The sequence below is a fragment of the Propithecus coquereli genome, unplaced genomic scaffold (assembly GCF_000956105.1).
Source record: "Propithecus coquereli isolate 6110/MARCELLA unplaced genomic scaffold, Pcoq_1.0 Scaffold71, whole genome shotgun sequence".
Classification (NCBI taxonomy): domain Eukaryota; kingdom Metazoa; phylum Chordata; class Mammalia; order Primates; family Indriidae; genus Propithecus; species Propithecus coquereli.
This window is the reverse complement of record NW_012153174.1, coordinates 4995686-5011379: the sequence shown is the minus strand read 5'-3', so window position 1 is coordinate 5011379 and position 15694 is coordinate 4995686. Positions and strand designations below refer to the sequence as shown.

At 44.7% G+C, this 15694-nt stretch overlaps 1 protein-coding gene across 2 annotated transcripts; it reads right to left on the bottom strand.

The window, feature by feature from the left end:
• Positions 1-8152: 8152 nt before the first annotated feature.
• PENK (proenkephalin) lies at positions 8153-13953 on the bottom strand. 2 transcript variants are annotated; one of them, XM_012661392.1, is made up of 4 exons: positions 13791-13953; positions 13647-13703; positions 13060-13200; positions 8153-9140 (listed from the first exon to the last, which is right to left on the bottom strand). In XM_012661392.1, the coding sequence occupies exons 3-4, from the start codon at positions 13195-13197 to the stop codon at positions 8475-8477; spliced, it is 804 nt and encodes a 267-aa protein (XP_012516846.1). In that variant the 5' UTR covers positions 13198-13200; positions 13647-13703; positions 13791-13953; the 3' UTR covers positions 8153-8474. The 2 variants fall into 2 exon arrangements, with proteins under 2 accessions (XP_012516846.1, XP_012516847.1); XM_012661393.1 differs by lacking the exons at positions 13060-13200; positions 13647-13703; positions 13791-13953 and adding an exon at positions 12863-12920.
• Positions 13954-15694: the final 1741 nt, after the last annotated feature.

The window sequence follows — 15694 nt, the reverse complement described above, 5'->3', positions numbered from 1 at the left end:
ATGTACTTTAGAAGTTTATAGTGTTACTCATGTCAAATAGGAATGTTTATTTCTCTCCCTTTCCTCACTCTTGCAGTTTTGTTTCAGAAATAAATTTTACATTGAAGGTTTTGGGCCACTTCCCCATAATGATGTCAGTAATATTGCCAATCTAATGGCTAAGCTGGCAAGTGGCTTTGTCCAGATCCCGATTCCTCAGCTGCGTCTGATTACTCCTACTGCCTCCTTGGATAGATGGGAGAGACCTGCCCTTATCCGAGGTCATTGGCAGTGGACCTGGCTGCTGTACCTTGCCTCTTGGTCCCAGTTATCATGAAGAAGTGAAGGAGGCTGGCTCCACGAGACACCAGCCTCAGAGCCCAGGAGCCCACCATTTCAGCTCCTGCTCAGTGTGCTGTTTATCTATTCTGTTTCTCTGCTGCACATAGTTCATTATTTCTAGGCATAATTATGTCTTTTAAATTAATATAATTTACATATCTTTGCTATGAGTTTGGTTGGGAACAAGGACTCATAATGATACTTAGTGAATGCCTATGGCAAGCAAAACAGACATAGTTCCTACTTTCCTTGGGCTGTCTGCTTGTGGAGACGGAAATTAATTACACAAATTAATAGTTATAAAATGAAACAAGTGCTGCGATGACAAAAGCACTAACAAACCTCCAAACAAAAAAGAGTGTTCAATGAGAACTGTAATGAAGGAACCTAACTAGACTGCATCTGAGCAGGAGTGTGGAAGCGGACCTTCAGAAGTCATTAATAATGGGGTAAACGAGTACTGATAACTAGCTTTCTAGTGCAATTGATTTGTAGTGCTCGACTAATATAGAGTTAAATGTTTTATTTTAGTGGCTCTTCAATTCTTATCAAATTCTACAAAGTTTTTTCCCTTGCTAGAATACCTATTAAGACCCTGAACAGCAAGAATTCAGTCATACACAATCCAGTTTTTGTTTCATTTGATGACCTTCAGGTATGGTAGATGCTCAACTTGACAAATCTTCCTGTGCTGCTTCAAGGAGGATGACAGGCTTCAATTTAGAGGTCCCTAATAATATCAAACCATTTCTTCTTGGTCTTCCTTTTATAGCTCAATATTCTTCTGTCCAAAGGTGCTGTGCATTTCATTTGCTATAGCAGCCGTTACTAGACCATGCTACAATTTTGGGAAGTTGATTAGGTCAATAATTTAATGCATGGATTAGTGTGTGCCAGATTGTTTTATGAGATTATTTATGCACAAAGGAGTTCCATGTGATGTAGTCCAATTCTTGAATACTTCTACTTTTTTGTGCTTTATTGTACAAAGCATGATTTAACATTATAGCTGTCAGTTTACCACCAGGAGACAGTTAAACTTATTTCCTATTTGGAGTAACGTCCCATGTAAAACACGTGATTCCTGGAATTTTAAGAAAGTTAAATTCTAAAAGTTTTTCAAGAGACTTATAATTTGAGGCATTACATGGATAGCTTAAGAAATACAGGGATTAAAAGTTTCAACTTCTTAATTACATAATCCAATATATATAGAAAAAAGAATTATTTGGTATATTATGTTAAAAGTTACCTATACATCAGTAAGAAAAAGAAAAACAATAAAACAGATAAATAGGCAAATAAATAAACAAGAAATTTATGGAATGTTCACCAAACATAAAAGGAAGATCAGACTCATTAGTACATAGAGACGTAGCACAAATTAATACAGATACTATTAAGCATCATGATGGCAAAAATTAAGTGATCGAAATTATTTAACACTAAAAAAAGTGTGGTGAAAGGACACATATATATTGTAACTGGGCATATAAATTGGTAGATAAATTTCAGAAGATATGAGCAAAATTATAAAATATTCAATATGTATATCCTTTGATCCTGAAATTTTACTTTTAGGAGTTAATCCTATGGAATACTTGCAATATACACTACTACTATCACATACACACAGATCCCTTTTATATAGAATAAGATATATAGTGTACTATATACAATAACGTTTACTGTAGCATTGTTTGCAATGTGAAAAAATTAATTGCTAGTGGAGTTGTTAAAAAAACACAAAGCATACATATTACACAATACTATGCAGTAGTTAAAGAGCACTGGGTAGACTTACATGTCGATGTAGAAATACTGCCAAGATATATTGAGTAAAAAATAAGGTGGCAGAATAATATGCACAGAATTATTTTATTCGTGTTAACAAAAACTGTGTGTGTGTGTTCATGCATGCATGTGTGTGTATTCATTAATGAAAAAACATTTAAACACCAAGCAGTAGGAGGTAGAGAAGGTGAGAGTAATTTCACTTTTAACACTGCATAAAATTGTATTTAAAAAGAGTTTTCCGAAGAACAAGCAGAGCACTTAGAACTACCTGAAGTCACCTTATTTGTTGTTTATTCCCTCACTCTACACATAGAATGTAAGCAGAGAATTTGAGAAAGAAGAGAATTTGGAGGCATTTCATTTTCTGTAGCTCCTGAGCCGAGGATTGTGCGTTGTCTTTAGCATGTGCTCCATAAATATTTATTCAATGAATAATTAGGGTAAAAAAAAGAAAAAAATGACTTGCTGAGCAAATTCTCTGTTGCCAACTCCAAATTCACCTAAGCTGCTGCTTTCCCAGACAATTCTTTAACAAGAGCGTTGTCTCCTATCACCTCGAGGCTGATTTCACAAGTGCGCCTTCCTCAGGGTCTGTCCCCTCCTCTTAGCCCTTTTTGGATACGTGCGTGGGAGATCCAGCCTTCTACTTGATCGATACATTCAAGAGGAATTCTGGAAAGTTGGCTTTTTCAGTTCATGTCTGCAACTCCTCTTCCAATTTTCTTTCTAGATTGATATCAAAATGACTGCAGGTGGAGAGTCTGCTGGAGGTCCAAGTTCTTCTTCCAGTCTCCAACCTGGTATGGCTGAGGGAAGAGGGTGCTTCAGCGCAGGCCTGGGATGAAGTGGCTCCTTGAAATGTCTCAGTCATCAAAAACTGTGACTCCTCTCAGAAATAGTCTGTCCCCCTTGCCTGGTTGAGGAAGGTCCTGGGAGGACCCGCCCAGTTCCGCTGATCCCAGGGAGCCTGCAGGGAGGCCAGCAGAGTCCTGTTGCGAGAGGGCTGCTCTAATGCCACACTCCACACAGATGTTCCAAACACACACAAAAGTGGAAGGAACAACAGAAGGCATCTCCAGTACTTTGCCAGGCAGGGAATGCTTAGGCAGCAATGTCATGGAGTCAGTCTACAGTCAGGGTGATGGATAGGTTTGTGTAGATTCTAACAAGGAGATAAAAAATGACTCTTGAAGGTATTTTATAGTTAAAAAACTCATGCATTTCATGAGGTATAAGGCAATTCACCACAGAGCAGAAAATAGTTCAGATGTGTTCCCTGAAAAATACATTTGAAAAGCAAAAGGATAGCTAAGGATATGCGGATGGTTAATAAGCATATCAAATGATGTTTAATCTCCTTAGTAATTATGGAATTGTAAATTAAAAACAAAAGGACTGAAATTTAAAAAGACCAATAATATGAAGTATTGGTAGGGCTTACACTGCATGTAGGAGTTCACTTGAGTACAAACTCTTTAAAAGCTCTCTGACACTATAAACTACATTTGAATATATGCATACCCTATGATCTGGCCAATCTACTCCTAGTTATATACCCAGGAAAAATATATCATGTGTGCTAAGAGACCCAGTCAAGGATGTTTATAGTAGCATTATTTGCAATAGCCTGAACATGGAAACAATGTAAACATCCACCAACAATGAGATGGAACTGCAGGATTCTCATACAGTGGAATACAATACGGCAGTAAAAATACTAAACCACAGCTATATGCAACAGCAGGGGGGAATCTCACAAATAAAATATTGAGCCAAATGGATAAAAAAAGTATGTTTCCATTTATATAAAATTTAAAAATAGGCAGACTAGTCTGATTTTTCGAAGTCAGGAGCGTGGTTACCTTGAGGGAGAAGGAAGAACAGGAATCTGCAGGGCTCATGGGTCAGGTTTTTGAGGTGCTGGTGAAACTCTTGACCTGGACAGTGGTTCATGGTATGTTTGCTTCACAGAGCTCCAGTGAGTGCACTTATGATGTGCGAAATTCTGTGCGTATGTGTTATACTTGATAAAAAAAAGAAAAAGTGTAAGCACAAGACATGGAGGGGTGTGTTTAAGCTTTTGCCACGCTCCCTCTGCAGAAGTGATTTTTACACTCCTTCCTCGTGGAGGCACACCTTCTTGGCCAATAATATTGCTGCATGTCTTGTTTTGTTTATATTTCTCATTCTCAAGGCAATGGGTGAGCATTATAAGTTCTGATTTTTGGTGTAGGAATTGATAGAGAAAATTTATTCATTGCATTTGTATTACAAAACACTGAAAGTTTTATGTCATTTTTTAAAGGTAACCCGAGATGCTTTGATAGATGCAAAATGAGGACAGATATGTAGTACATTCTTCCCTCAGGGAATGAGGCGAGAGGTAACTTGTTCTCCATGACAGAAGGCAAGGTTTACGCATGTCAGTATATCCTGCCAGCCCGCTCTCGGCCTCAAATCGCTTTCTGTCACCTGGAGAAGAAAACCCCCAACGCCTTCCTTTCCCAGGCTCCAAGAGGCCTTTCCTCCACTAACCCATGATGTCCCCATTTCCTGGCATTGCACTTGCTCTTCCCTTCATCTGGAATCCTCTTCCATCGGATGTGTCAAATACAGCTGGCTTCATGCACTTGTTGAATGAATGAATGCATGCTTCTGTACATTTCAGGAGAAGAAGAAAAACAAACATGTAAACACAAGTATTCAAAGCTTTACGCCCTTCCCCTGTCTTTTAAGAAACCTTTGTATAGTAGCTCAAGGCTCAGATTCTTTATGCCTTTTATTTTTGCATAATTTCTTTTTTTAAAAAAGATGTTATTTTTTAGGGCAGTTTTAGGTTCACAGCAAAATTGAGATTTTGCTCATTTTCCCATGTACTCGCTGCCCCAGACACACACATCCTCGCCCATGAGCAACATCTCACCATTTGTAGCTGTCTATTTGCTACAGTTGATGAACTTGCATTGACACATCATTGTCACCTGGATCCATCATTTACATTAGGGTTCCCTCTTGGTGTTGCACCTTCTATGGGTTTGGACAAATGTATAATGCCATGTGGATACCTCTCTGATTACACAGGTTTCACAGGTTTGTAACTGAAACTTGAGAGTGAAGAAGAGAGTATGAAGAGGTTCTGCAAGTAGTTTCTGCCTCCTGGGACACAACCGTCAGGAAACAGGCCCCCTACCTGGTGATCGGGACTGAGGCTGACGGATAGCATCTCAGCCCCGAGAGACCCAGGGTAAAATGGGACCGGCGGGGAGAGCCCAAGATCCACTTGGAAGAACTGGGAGGCTGCCCAAGAGCGGCAGCCAACCTTGCAAGTGCTGCGTATGCCGGCTGGGGCTTAAGGACTTTGTGCACCTTAACACACGTTTACTGGTTACAGCAACCTAAGGAGACACAGAGGAGGGGAGTAAGGCAGGGAGAGCTTCAGTCCACACGGCCGGCTGGGATCTCCGTTCAGGCAGCCTGGCCGCAGAGCTCACAAATGAACTCTCAGAAGGAACCCAGACCCGGGCGCAGGCTTGGAGGTGGGACCGGGGGACCCAAGCGCGTGGGAATGAGGCGAAGAGGGAGCCCGAGCCCCGGCAGAGGCACCGCGTGGAGCGGCAGCGCCCTCTGCAGGTGGTGTGGGTTTCCGTCCCACTCGGGCCGCGCAGCCTCCTCCCCGCCCTCTCCAGTCAGCGGCGGTTCCGGGTCGTCCCACCCTGAGCCCTAGTCCTAGGCTACTCCCAACCCTGGTCCTTCTCGTGTTTGTGGAACTCAGAACATTTGTGCTGAGCGCACTGAGGGCCACGGTCAGAGCCTGGTCATCTGCGTTTAGAACAGCATCCCAGGCCACCTGAGGCAAATGCTCCTCGGAATTTAAATAGGATGCTCTTGAAAACACCAAAGACTTCAGAGAGAAAGAAGCAAAACTCTGATGACAGAATTTCAGATTGAAGGCTGGATAGTGCCAGAGATATTTGGAGAGCGAGGGAGGCCTACACAGCATCCCTCAAGTCGTGTTGTGTGGACAGCCCCACACTCATGGTTAAGGAGTCTGGGGCCGAGGGTCACGCGCGAGTGGAGGCTCCCCGCGGGCGCGCAGCCTTGTGATGCTCTGCGGCCGTAGTGCGGGCGGTCCCTCTGCTCAGGGGGTGAAACGGAGAGGCAGGCCAGTTGCTGTTCACCCCCCACCCTCGCGCCTCCGGTGTTTTGGCTTGTTCTGCACAGCTACCCCAAAATAGAAAAGAAAGAGCTCCTAGATAAAGAATTGTGCTTGCTTTGAAAAATGTATTCATCTGATGGTGACCTGGTGCCATTTTCTCAAACATACTGTGTATGGTATGTATGTTTACATATTGTATTACTGTAAGATAATAACCGTATTATTATCTTATCAGGAACAAGGGCATTTTCCCTTTCCCTGTCTGAAGGGTTAGGCTGAACTTCTGTTTCCAAGGTTTGGGAATCCTTGGCTCCAGGGGAGAGAATTAAGTGACTTTTGTCCCCAAAACACTAGCCCGTACCTCTCCCGAATCTAATCTGAAGATGTGTTTTGTTTGACTCACAGTTTTAAATGGAATCGATTTGCAAAATTTAAAAACGTAGGATATTATCTTATGAATTTAGATTTCTGGTTTCTTTGGAAAAGCCTGACAATACTGGGCTGCACTTCCAAGGGAAGCGATTGGCTGAGGCTGAATAGAGAACTACTTTGTCCCTTGGCTGCAGAGCCACCACTCATTTCTGCTCACAGGGATTTCCCAGGGCCAGCTCTGTTTATCCTCTTCTTTCTGATCTGCTTTGCTTTTATCACTCGCATCTCTAGTTCAGGAGGAGGAGGGCTCCCAGGGCTCTGCCTGGAAGCAAAAGTTAGTTTACCAAGGGTCAGGAAGGTAGACGGCAGTTGGGCTCTGCAAGGGTGGGGACCTGTGACCTTTTGCACTGATCAGGAGGGGACAGGTCTTCTAACAGAGCACGGCCACGTGGACGTCCCGGGAGCCCTGGCAGGGCTGGATGTAGAGGAATGACTGCGGAAGACACTGGACCTGCATCATCAGAATGGGGCACACAGGCTTGGACAATGGGTGTCTTGTGGGCAACCCTGGTGGGCTGCGGAGCAGAGACTCCCCCCCCACGACCCCCACCCCCACTTTCCTGAATTGCTAAATTGTAATTTTTAAGAACACAAGGGAAAGGATTGGTGGGGTCCTGGAAAAGTAACTTAGTGGATAAGGCTTTAGCTGTATGTAGTTTCAGTTAGAAACATGAGAAAAGTTACATTTCTTATATGTGAATGTTGTCCCATCATAAGCACCTTGTGTTTCGGGAGTTTGCCTTAGAAAGCACTTGCAATGCCTTTCCTGATTATCTGGTTATCAAATTCATTCATTCATTTATTAATCTATTCATGCATCAGGTATTGGAGAATCTGCTACAGTCATAGTGTAGGGATGTACAATGGTGAACGATATGTAGTCCCAATTCTTGCTAGTGACCTGGATAGGACATAAGGAACTGGAGTGGGAAGAATATTGATTGGGAATGAGAAGTTTGAGTTTTTATCCCATTTTTATCCTCCAACTGCTGGGCAACCTTGGGCCAATTACGTCATCTTTCAGGGCTTCACTCTCTTCATTTGTAAAATGGGGCTAAACTATCTTCAATTTCATATTAACTTTTAAAATACTTTACTGAAGAAAAGAGACATACATATCTGATGTCAATACAATTGGTTTTTCTTTTTTTTTAATGAGGGAATAGCTAGTTCCTTTATTAGGCTTTGGCTTTTCTTTATGTATCTGATTTCTAGAAATGAGAGTAAAAACATATTTTATTTTTCACTCCTATGTGTTTAGTCATCTAAGATTTCATATATGAGGAATTAAATTAAAAAAAAGTTTTTGCAGCCACAGCTGGAAGAGAAGGAGGCCAGTGATTATTGTGTCAAAAGCAGATGGTTCTACCACCCCTGAGCCTAGGATTTATGGTGGAAACCTAATGGTGAATGAGGGCCTTGGAGAAAAAGAGACTGACAAGGATATTATGCAGTTGGGGCAATAGGTTTATTATATCTATATACAAGTAAGCATTTACTGATGCTTTGTCAAAAATAAGGGACGAGATGACAAAACTATTTTAGCACAAAATCGAGACAGCTGCAATAGACCAACACTGAGCTTAAAGACTCTAAAAAGAACACAGAACATGAAATGACAGCTTTCAGGCTGTCTAGTCACCCAGACAGTGAAGTCAACTGTACAATACAAGCAACACACGGCAGCAAAACATCATCAAGGAGGTGGGTTCTCACTGGAGGATAGAGGGAGGCTTGTTGGGCTTGGGGCCACTGATGGGAAAGGGCATTAAAATCTCATAAATCCTCCATATCTTTTTTCTATTTCGGGAACTTCTTTGGAATAACCTTCGCCTTCTTCGTCGGAGGGCAGAGACTCCGCAAAGCGCTTCAGGAAGCCTCCGTACCTTTTCTGGTAGTCCATCCACCACTCCGGGCGACCCACTCTTCTCATGAAGCCCCCATATCGCTTCTGCAGCTCTTTGGCTTCGTCTTCCAGTTGGGGGCTTCTCTTTAAGCCTCTCATGAAGCCCCCGTATCTCTTGCTCACCTCTTCAACATTGTCACTGCCGTCCTGGTGGTGGCTACGATCCCGATTGTCCCCCGTTTCCAGAAGCTCCTTCAGCAGGTCTGAGGAGTTGGCCAGGGAGTCATCCTCCTCTGTGTCCTTCTTCATGAAGCCCCCATACCGCTTGGCAAGGATTTCACCTCCGTTGGCCTCTTCCTCTGGCTCCGTGGGATAAAGCTCGTCCATCTTCTTCATGAAGCCTCCATACCTCTTCATGAAACCCCCATACCTTTTGGCCAGCAAATGGCTCTCTTCCTGTTTGCTGCTCTCTCGGAGGGTGCTGGTGCCATCCTGAGGAAGCTCGGGTTTGGACAGCTGCAGGAGCTCCTTGCAGGTTTCCCAGATTCTGAGAGAGGGAACTTTTCCTTCACACTCCATCACGCAAGCCTGGGAAAACAATTTGATGTAATGAGAAAAAGAGGCTTCTCTGATTAAGTGAATGAACTTTTGTGGACCAAAATATGGTTGCTTTGATATAGAAACTCCCATCTAATAAGGTCATCTCTATGTTCTTATCACAACTTTTTATCACATTGAACAGGCAAATGAAACAAATGAAAACTGGAGGGAGAAAGTAGGGGGGAATTAACTGAATCAAATTAGAAATCCACATTTGGATTTTAAATCCATTGCAGATACTGCACCATTTCAATATTTTATTTTATTTTATTATTTTTTTAAATTTCAGAATATTACGGGGGTACAAATGTTTTGGTTATACAAATTATCAATATCTTAAAAGATTTTTTCAATCCTATTTTAACTTAGATTGTCTGCCTTTACAATCTAATTTGCCTGGATAATTTTCCACGGCCGATGCCATTTTGTTTGAGATTTTTCTAACCAAAAGGGAGAAATTTTTGTTTACCTAATCAGGGACATTTCCTCAAAATTCCTTTTATCTTCTTGTCTTACTGATAAAATCAATATTAATAACATGAGATGCATTTGCTGTCTTGTGTTAATATTTTACCTAAAATGGTATCCAATATTCCTGCAAACACATTCAATCTTCAAAGAAAAATTTCAAAATAAGTTTAAAACTCAATTTAAGTCTTACGAATTATTTTAATTCTGAAATATTGATTTGTTGAAAGTAGAGATTTTTTTCCTTTTTTCTTGTTGATTAAAACAGATTGTATCACCTTGAACCAAATGTCTGTAATGATGAGATCAGATATGAAATTATACATATGCAAATGCACAAATTATTCATGCTTATTTTCTTAACATTTAGACACTAGTGTACAGAAAAAGTCTTTTCCAAGGGAAATCATGTTATTTGATAAAACAGAAATGATCAGCATAAAATTCTTTCCTTTTTATTACACAATAATTACATTCAAATCATTATAAGTCTATATATTCTAATGATCTTAAGATTTTTTTTTCTATTCAATAGATCACTTGGGTATGATAAAAACAGCATCAATATTACATGAACATTTACAAAATACATAGGATATTTCTTAGCATTTCAGAGGTTTTTATAGCCATCTGAAATCTAGTTATAGATCCCAGGGTTACAAGCAGAAAAGCCAGGCCCTTTCTTGGTATTTAAAAGGATACTGGTATATTAATTGATGTTAAAAACACACCTTATTTTCTCAGTGAAAGAAAGCATTTTATTAATGCAACAGATCCTTAGGGTACATATTTAACCAGCTCTTAATGATTATTTAAGCATTGTATCTGAGTAAATGAAATACAGGGGTATATAAAAATCTAAAGATGATACAATTACAATGGTTTAGTTTATTTTCGATATCTGATGAAGAAACCAAACATTATTAAAAGCTTAAGATGTTCAAGGGGCAATAATATTTCCATTCTAAAATTGTATTTAAATGATCTTGTTGCCAAAAATTAATGTTCAATATTTTGTATACTAATACCAAAAGACTTTTAAATGTATGCAATATGGGATTTCTTCAAAAACCAGTAGTGACAAATAATCAGAAAACACACTCATACTAAAGCAATGTGTTAATTTATGGCTCCCATAGCCATGTATGCGTCTTTTGTGGTATTTATCTCACGCTGTGTGCTATGGGCAAGGCCATATTAGATGGTAAGTGCTATCTGTACATCAGCTATGAACACACCGCAGCACCAAGCATAAGTGTCTTTCACATGGTACAAGCACAATAAATATTTGTTACATTGATTTTACTACATAGTTTTGGCTAGGCAACCTCATTTCTCACATGTCTGTTGTATCTGAGCTAAAATTCCAGAACTGCTGTCATTCTAGCAACATAGTCATTAACTAAACCTTTTGTCACTGAGAGAATAACATCCCTAAATATAAGCCCCAACACAAAACAAATCAGTTAGTTATTATTCTAAATGCCTTTCTATGAAACTATATTTATATTTTATTTTATTTTTCAAGTTGCTAATACTACATGTGCTATACCATCATGGGGATTAAAAAAATAATAAAAAGCTACAACAAGGGCTAAAAAGCACTGAGGAAAATTCTGGAAAGAGAAGTTAGTCTCTATCTCCCCCATCCCCTAATCCTGTTAAATGATGAGAGGAGGGGGAGAGAAAGAAGAGAAATCAGGATTTTGGATGATACCCAGGGAAGGTCTTGCTGCCACCCAGTGAGCTCAAGTTCATCAACAATGCCAAAGAAAGACTAGTAGCATTTTGGGAGCTTGGTGAAGTAAGCAAATGAAATATGAAAAAAAATCGAATACGTGTTGTTAAATGTCAATTATATTAATTCACTGAATCACATAATTTGGGTAAATCTGATACTTCTTTGAGGTCGGACTGTGTGATTTGAAAAATTCTACTAGAATCCACATATCATTTATGTAGATGACAGAGAAAGATAGGGGAGAGGGCTGAGCCCCTGACACATTAAGCGGGGAAACCTCAAAATTCACATGACTTGGGCAGGGGGAATTACGGGACCAGAAAGCCGGGTCCTGCATATGGCATGTTTTGGATTTCTCTCTGTCCATCTGTGAGTAAAATTCTTTACTCACGACATCTATCTTTATGTTTGCAGCACTCGCTCAATGTCTAGGCATGGTTTAAAAGCTCATGACTACAGGAGAAGGAAGAAAGGTGGATGAAGGGGATTGTGTTCCCTATTGACCATGGAACATTTTTCTCATAGTTTAAATATGCAACCCTACTATGAGTCTTCTCTGTAAGGCCAAGTCAACACGTACCAAATGGAATAGATCAGGTAATTCAAATACTCAAATGAAACAAACAAACATCTAACCTCACAGATTTTGGAATCCTTTCCTTAATTTTCTCCCCTTTTCAAGCATCTGCATAACATAGCATTTCTTCAACTGTTCAAGTGGAGCCTAAATCTGCTTGGATTACTCTCCACTGAGCTTTTTAAGTCATCACAGAAGTTCAACAAATTTCAAAGGCAGTGCAAAAAATCGTTAGTGGAGCTGGTTAAAAGGCAACTCCATGAGTTTCAAGGTGGGGGATTCTGCCTCACTAGAGCACCCGAGGTGATTCAAGAGCCCATGCACTATGATTAGAATGAGGCTTCTTTTGTCCACAGCTTTCCCCCAACCCCAAGCTCCTCCTAGAGTAGTTTATCTTTGGACTTTTGCCACCTCTGGACACTGGCCACCTCTCCTGTGCCTGTCTCATAGCCAAATTAAAATGTTTTCAGTCGGTATTACAAAAGTGCAGTAAAACCCAAGACGAGCTGCGTCACTTGCTTGTAAGACAATTATGAGCTCTTTCTCTCCTGTCTCCTGCGGTTTCCGCTTCCTCTGCCTTTATCCCCTTCCCATCTCTTTGCTCTCTCCTACCCACCGGTGAGGGTAAGGGCATGAGGAACCCGAGGTTAAGAGAGCTAGGGAAAAGAAATTCCAAGAAAGGCGACGCAAGTCACTAACAGCAACTAAAATGACACTATTTGTAGGAAGGATGTGAGGATGGCTGCGTGTGGAGGGGTCCTTAGTGGGGATATGATAGGAGCTGGGGTGATTGAACATCTTCCTTCCCACAGCCTGGGAGAGAACGCAGTGCTATCCGAGGTGCTGAAGACAGCGCATTTCGGGGTTCCTGAATCCCCATGTTTAAAACAAACGTGATTTGCGAGGATAAACCGCCGCCTTTACCGGTCCCTAGATAGTTGTGGGTCCCCGAAGCTGACAGCCAGGGCGGGACCTCGGGCAGCGTTCCAAGACCAGCCGGGACACCCGGGTCACCGCTGCGGCTCCCACCGCGTGTGGCCGCGAGATGCAGCTCACGGCGGGCGGCGGGCTGTACGCGGACCACAGCGGCGACTCGCTCGCTCGCGGCGCGCAGCACTCACCAGGAAGTTGATGTCTGCCGGGCGCACCAGGCGGTAGCTGCACGTCGCGCAGTCCTGGCTGCATTCCGCCCGCACGGTCGCCAGGAGCCCCGGTCCGAGCACCAGCAGCCAAGTGCAAAATCTCACGAACCGCGCCATGGACTGGAGGAGAGAAAGGACGCGCGCTCTGCGCCTGCCCGGGCACAGCACGGGTCCCTCGGGGGGACTCCTCGTCGCGACAGGCCCAGATGGGGATCGTCGAGCAAGGGCCCTTAGGGACGCTCCCTTCTGGGCCCCCCGCCCTGCCAACACCTTTTAGGGAGACCTGGGACGGCCCAGATCTCCTCGAAGCTACGGGGTTGGCTGCCTGGGGCACCCGGCTCTCTTCCTCGGTGTCCTCTGCCCCGGGCAGGATTCTGGAGGGAACGCCCGAGAGACCAAGCGCTAGAGAGTGTGCGCCTGGGAGGCACGACATTGACCGGGGTCACAAAGAGGAACGAGGAACCGGGAGAAAGTTGGGGAACCCATGCAAGGAAACGCGGAGTAGAAGAGAGCAGGTGGATGTCCCAACCCGCGCAGCAAAGGGGAGTTTGGGAGAATTCACTCACGTTGACGCTGTTCGGATGGAGCAGGTTGGTTGGAAAAACCCGGTCCCAGACGCGACTCTAGAAGGAAGAGAAGGCAAGTGTGAGGCGGGCGGGCGGGCGTCGGGGAGAAGCGGGCCGGGCTGCGCTGGCAGGCGCGGGCCTCACCGTCGCAGTCCTCAGCGTCGCCGCGGGGCCGCGGGCCAAGCTACCGGCTCTGAGCGCCCGCCGCGCCGTGCGGGGCTAACGGCGGCTGGAGCCACTTTATAATTAGCCCCAAACCGAAGGAGGCGCGCGCGCCCCAATCGCCGGCGGGCTGCCGCTGACGCAGGCGCTACGCCAGCCCCGCGCGGACGCCCTCGCGGGAGGGGGGTCCCGCGCATCCACGCGCCGCGCCCCCGCCCAGGATGGGGGTTGGGGGGATGGAGACGCTCGGTGGCTCACCTCACTGCTGGGTGACGAACCCAAGGCAGTTAGGAAGTTTGGGGAGAGTGGAATAGGATCAAGTTTCCCCGCATAAAGTCACCAAAATTGCACGGTGCGGGCTCCAGGGAGCGAATCGGGGTGGGGGCGTTTGGAAGGGCAGATGGATTGGCTTGGATTTCCGGGATGTGCTGGAGACCCTCCAAGCGGGCGAATCTGACCTTTTTCCTCCTCCTCCCGGGGCCCCTTCGTGGGTCATCGTGGGCACCGAGCACAGCCATCCAGACTGTCGTCATTTACCCACCGGTCTTCCCCCTCCCCCGCCCCCTGCACTTGACCGCAAGGTCCTTGCTGCAGCGTCTAACAGCGTCAGGCGCGCAGTAGGCGCTCAACTAATGGTTGCAGGAATGAATGATTGGAACTTTCTGAGAATTTGAAAATCTCGGGACGGAGTTTTTCCTTTTCCAGTTAGGGAGACCCTGGCCAAGCGTAGAAGCAGACAAAAAACTCAGGTTTCTGAAAGGCGTTCCACCCGGGACTGCGCGCCGTTCAGGCGCTGTGGGAGGGACCCATATTATCCAGCTCCCCAGGCGGGCTCCCAAGCCCGGGACCCGCTCGCTCGCTGCCTAGAACGCGCTGTCCAGGGTGTCCTGGGGGTGTTTGATGAGTGAGGGGAGGTGCTGGGGCGGCTGTGATGTCAGCGTTCCAGGAGTGTGGTGACGAGAAAGCGATGAGGGACGCGGTCCCCAGGGTGACAGGGATTGGAGCATACTGTCCACAGGGAGGGGACCGAGAGGCTGGGGCTGTCGATTGAGACTCGCTGTCTCACTTCCTGGCTCTGCAAAAGATTGCTAAGTGGCAAGCTACTTTGCATTGACTGAGGCCTCAGTTTCCCCATTTGGAAAATAGGGACAGAGGTAATACGTCATTCATAGGGTTCCGGAGAGAATCAAAGGAAATACTGGATGAAATCACTTAGCCTTGTGCCTGGCATATAGCAAGCCCTCCAAGCATGTTTTTAACCGTCTGTCATCCATCTTCCTTTCTGTCTGTCCATCATCTACCTTGCATCTATTGTCTATTTATCCATCCATCTATGTTTCTGTCTTTCCTGGACCCAGGCAGAAACCACAGACAGTTCCAGAGCCCATACATAGAGAAAGAGTCCCCGGGCTTTCGCAGCCATTTGCACTCTCTGCAAAGGACAAGCCACCAACCGTCGCGGGGACACGCACCGCACTGTTTGGCGAAGCTCGGGCGGCGCGGCTGCTCCCATCTTAGTCGCTAGAGGGCAGCACTCTCCTGCGTAGGTTGGGCGTTCTGGGGAGTGGGGTCTTCTGGATTCTCCGCAGCTCTCAACAGGCCGGCTTCGGACACCGCACCGGGAGTAGCCCCTGAGCTGCACCCGCACACCGCCTGCCTTCCCGGCCGGGGCGGCCCTGTAGCTGCGGCGGGAGAGCAGAACGCTGGCGCGGGGGGAGAACGGCGGACATAGCCCTAAGGAGCCGGCACTGCACTCAAACCAGGAAAGCAGGACTTTTCCCCTTTGACCTTTCAGGCTCTTCCCATCAGGGGGCTGACGGTGTCCTCTTCAGCTCCATACCCTCCCCTCAACGCAAATGAGAGATTCCGTCCGTCTTTACTTAAAG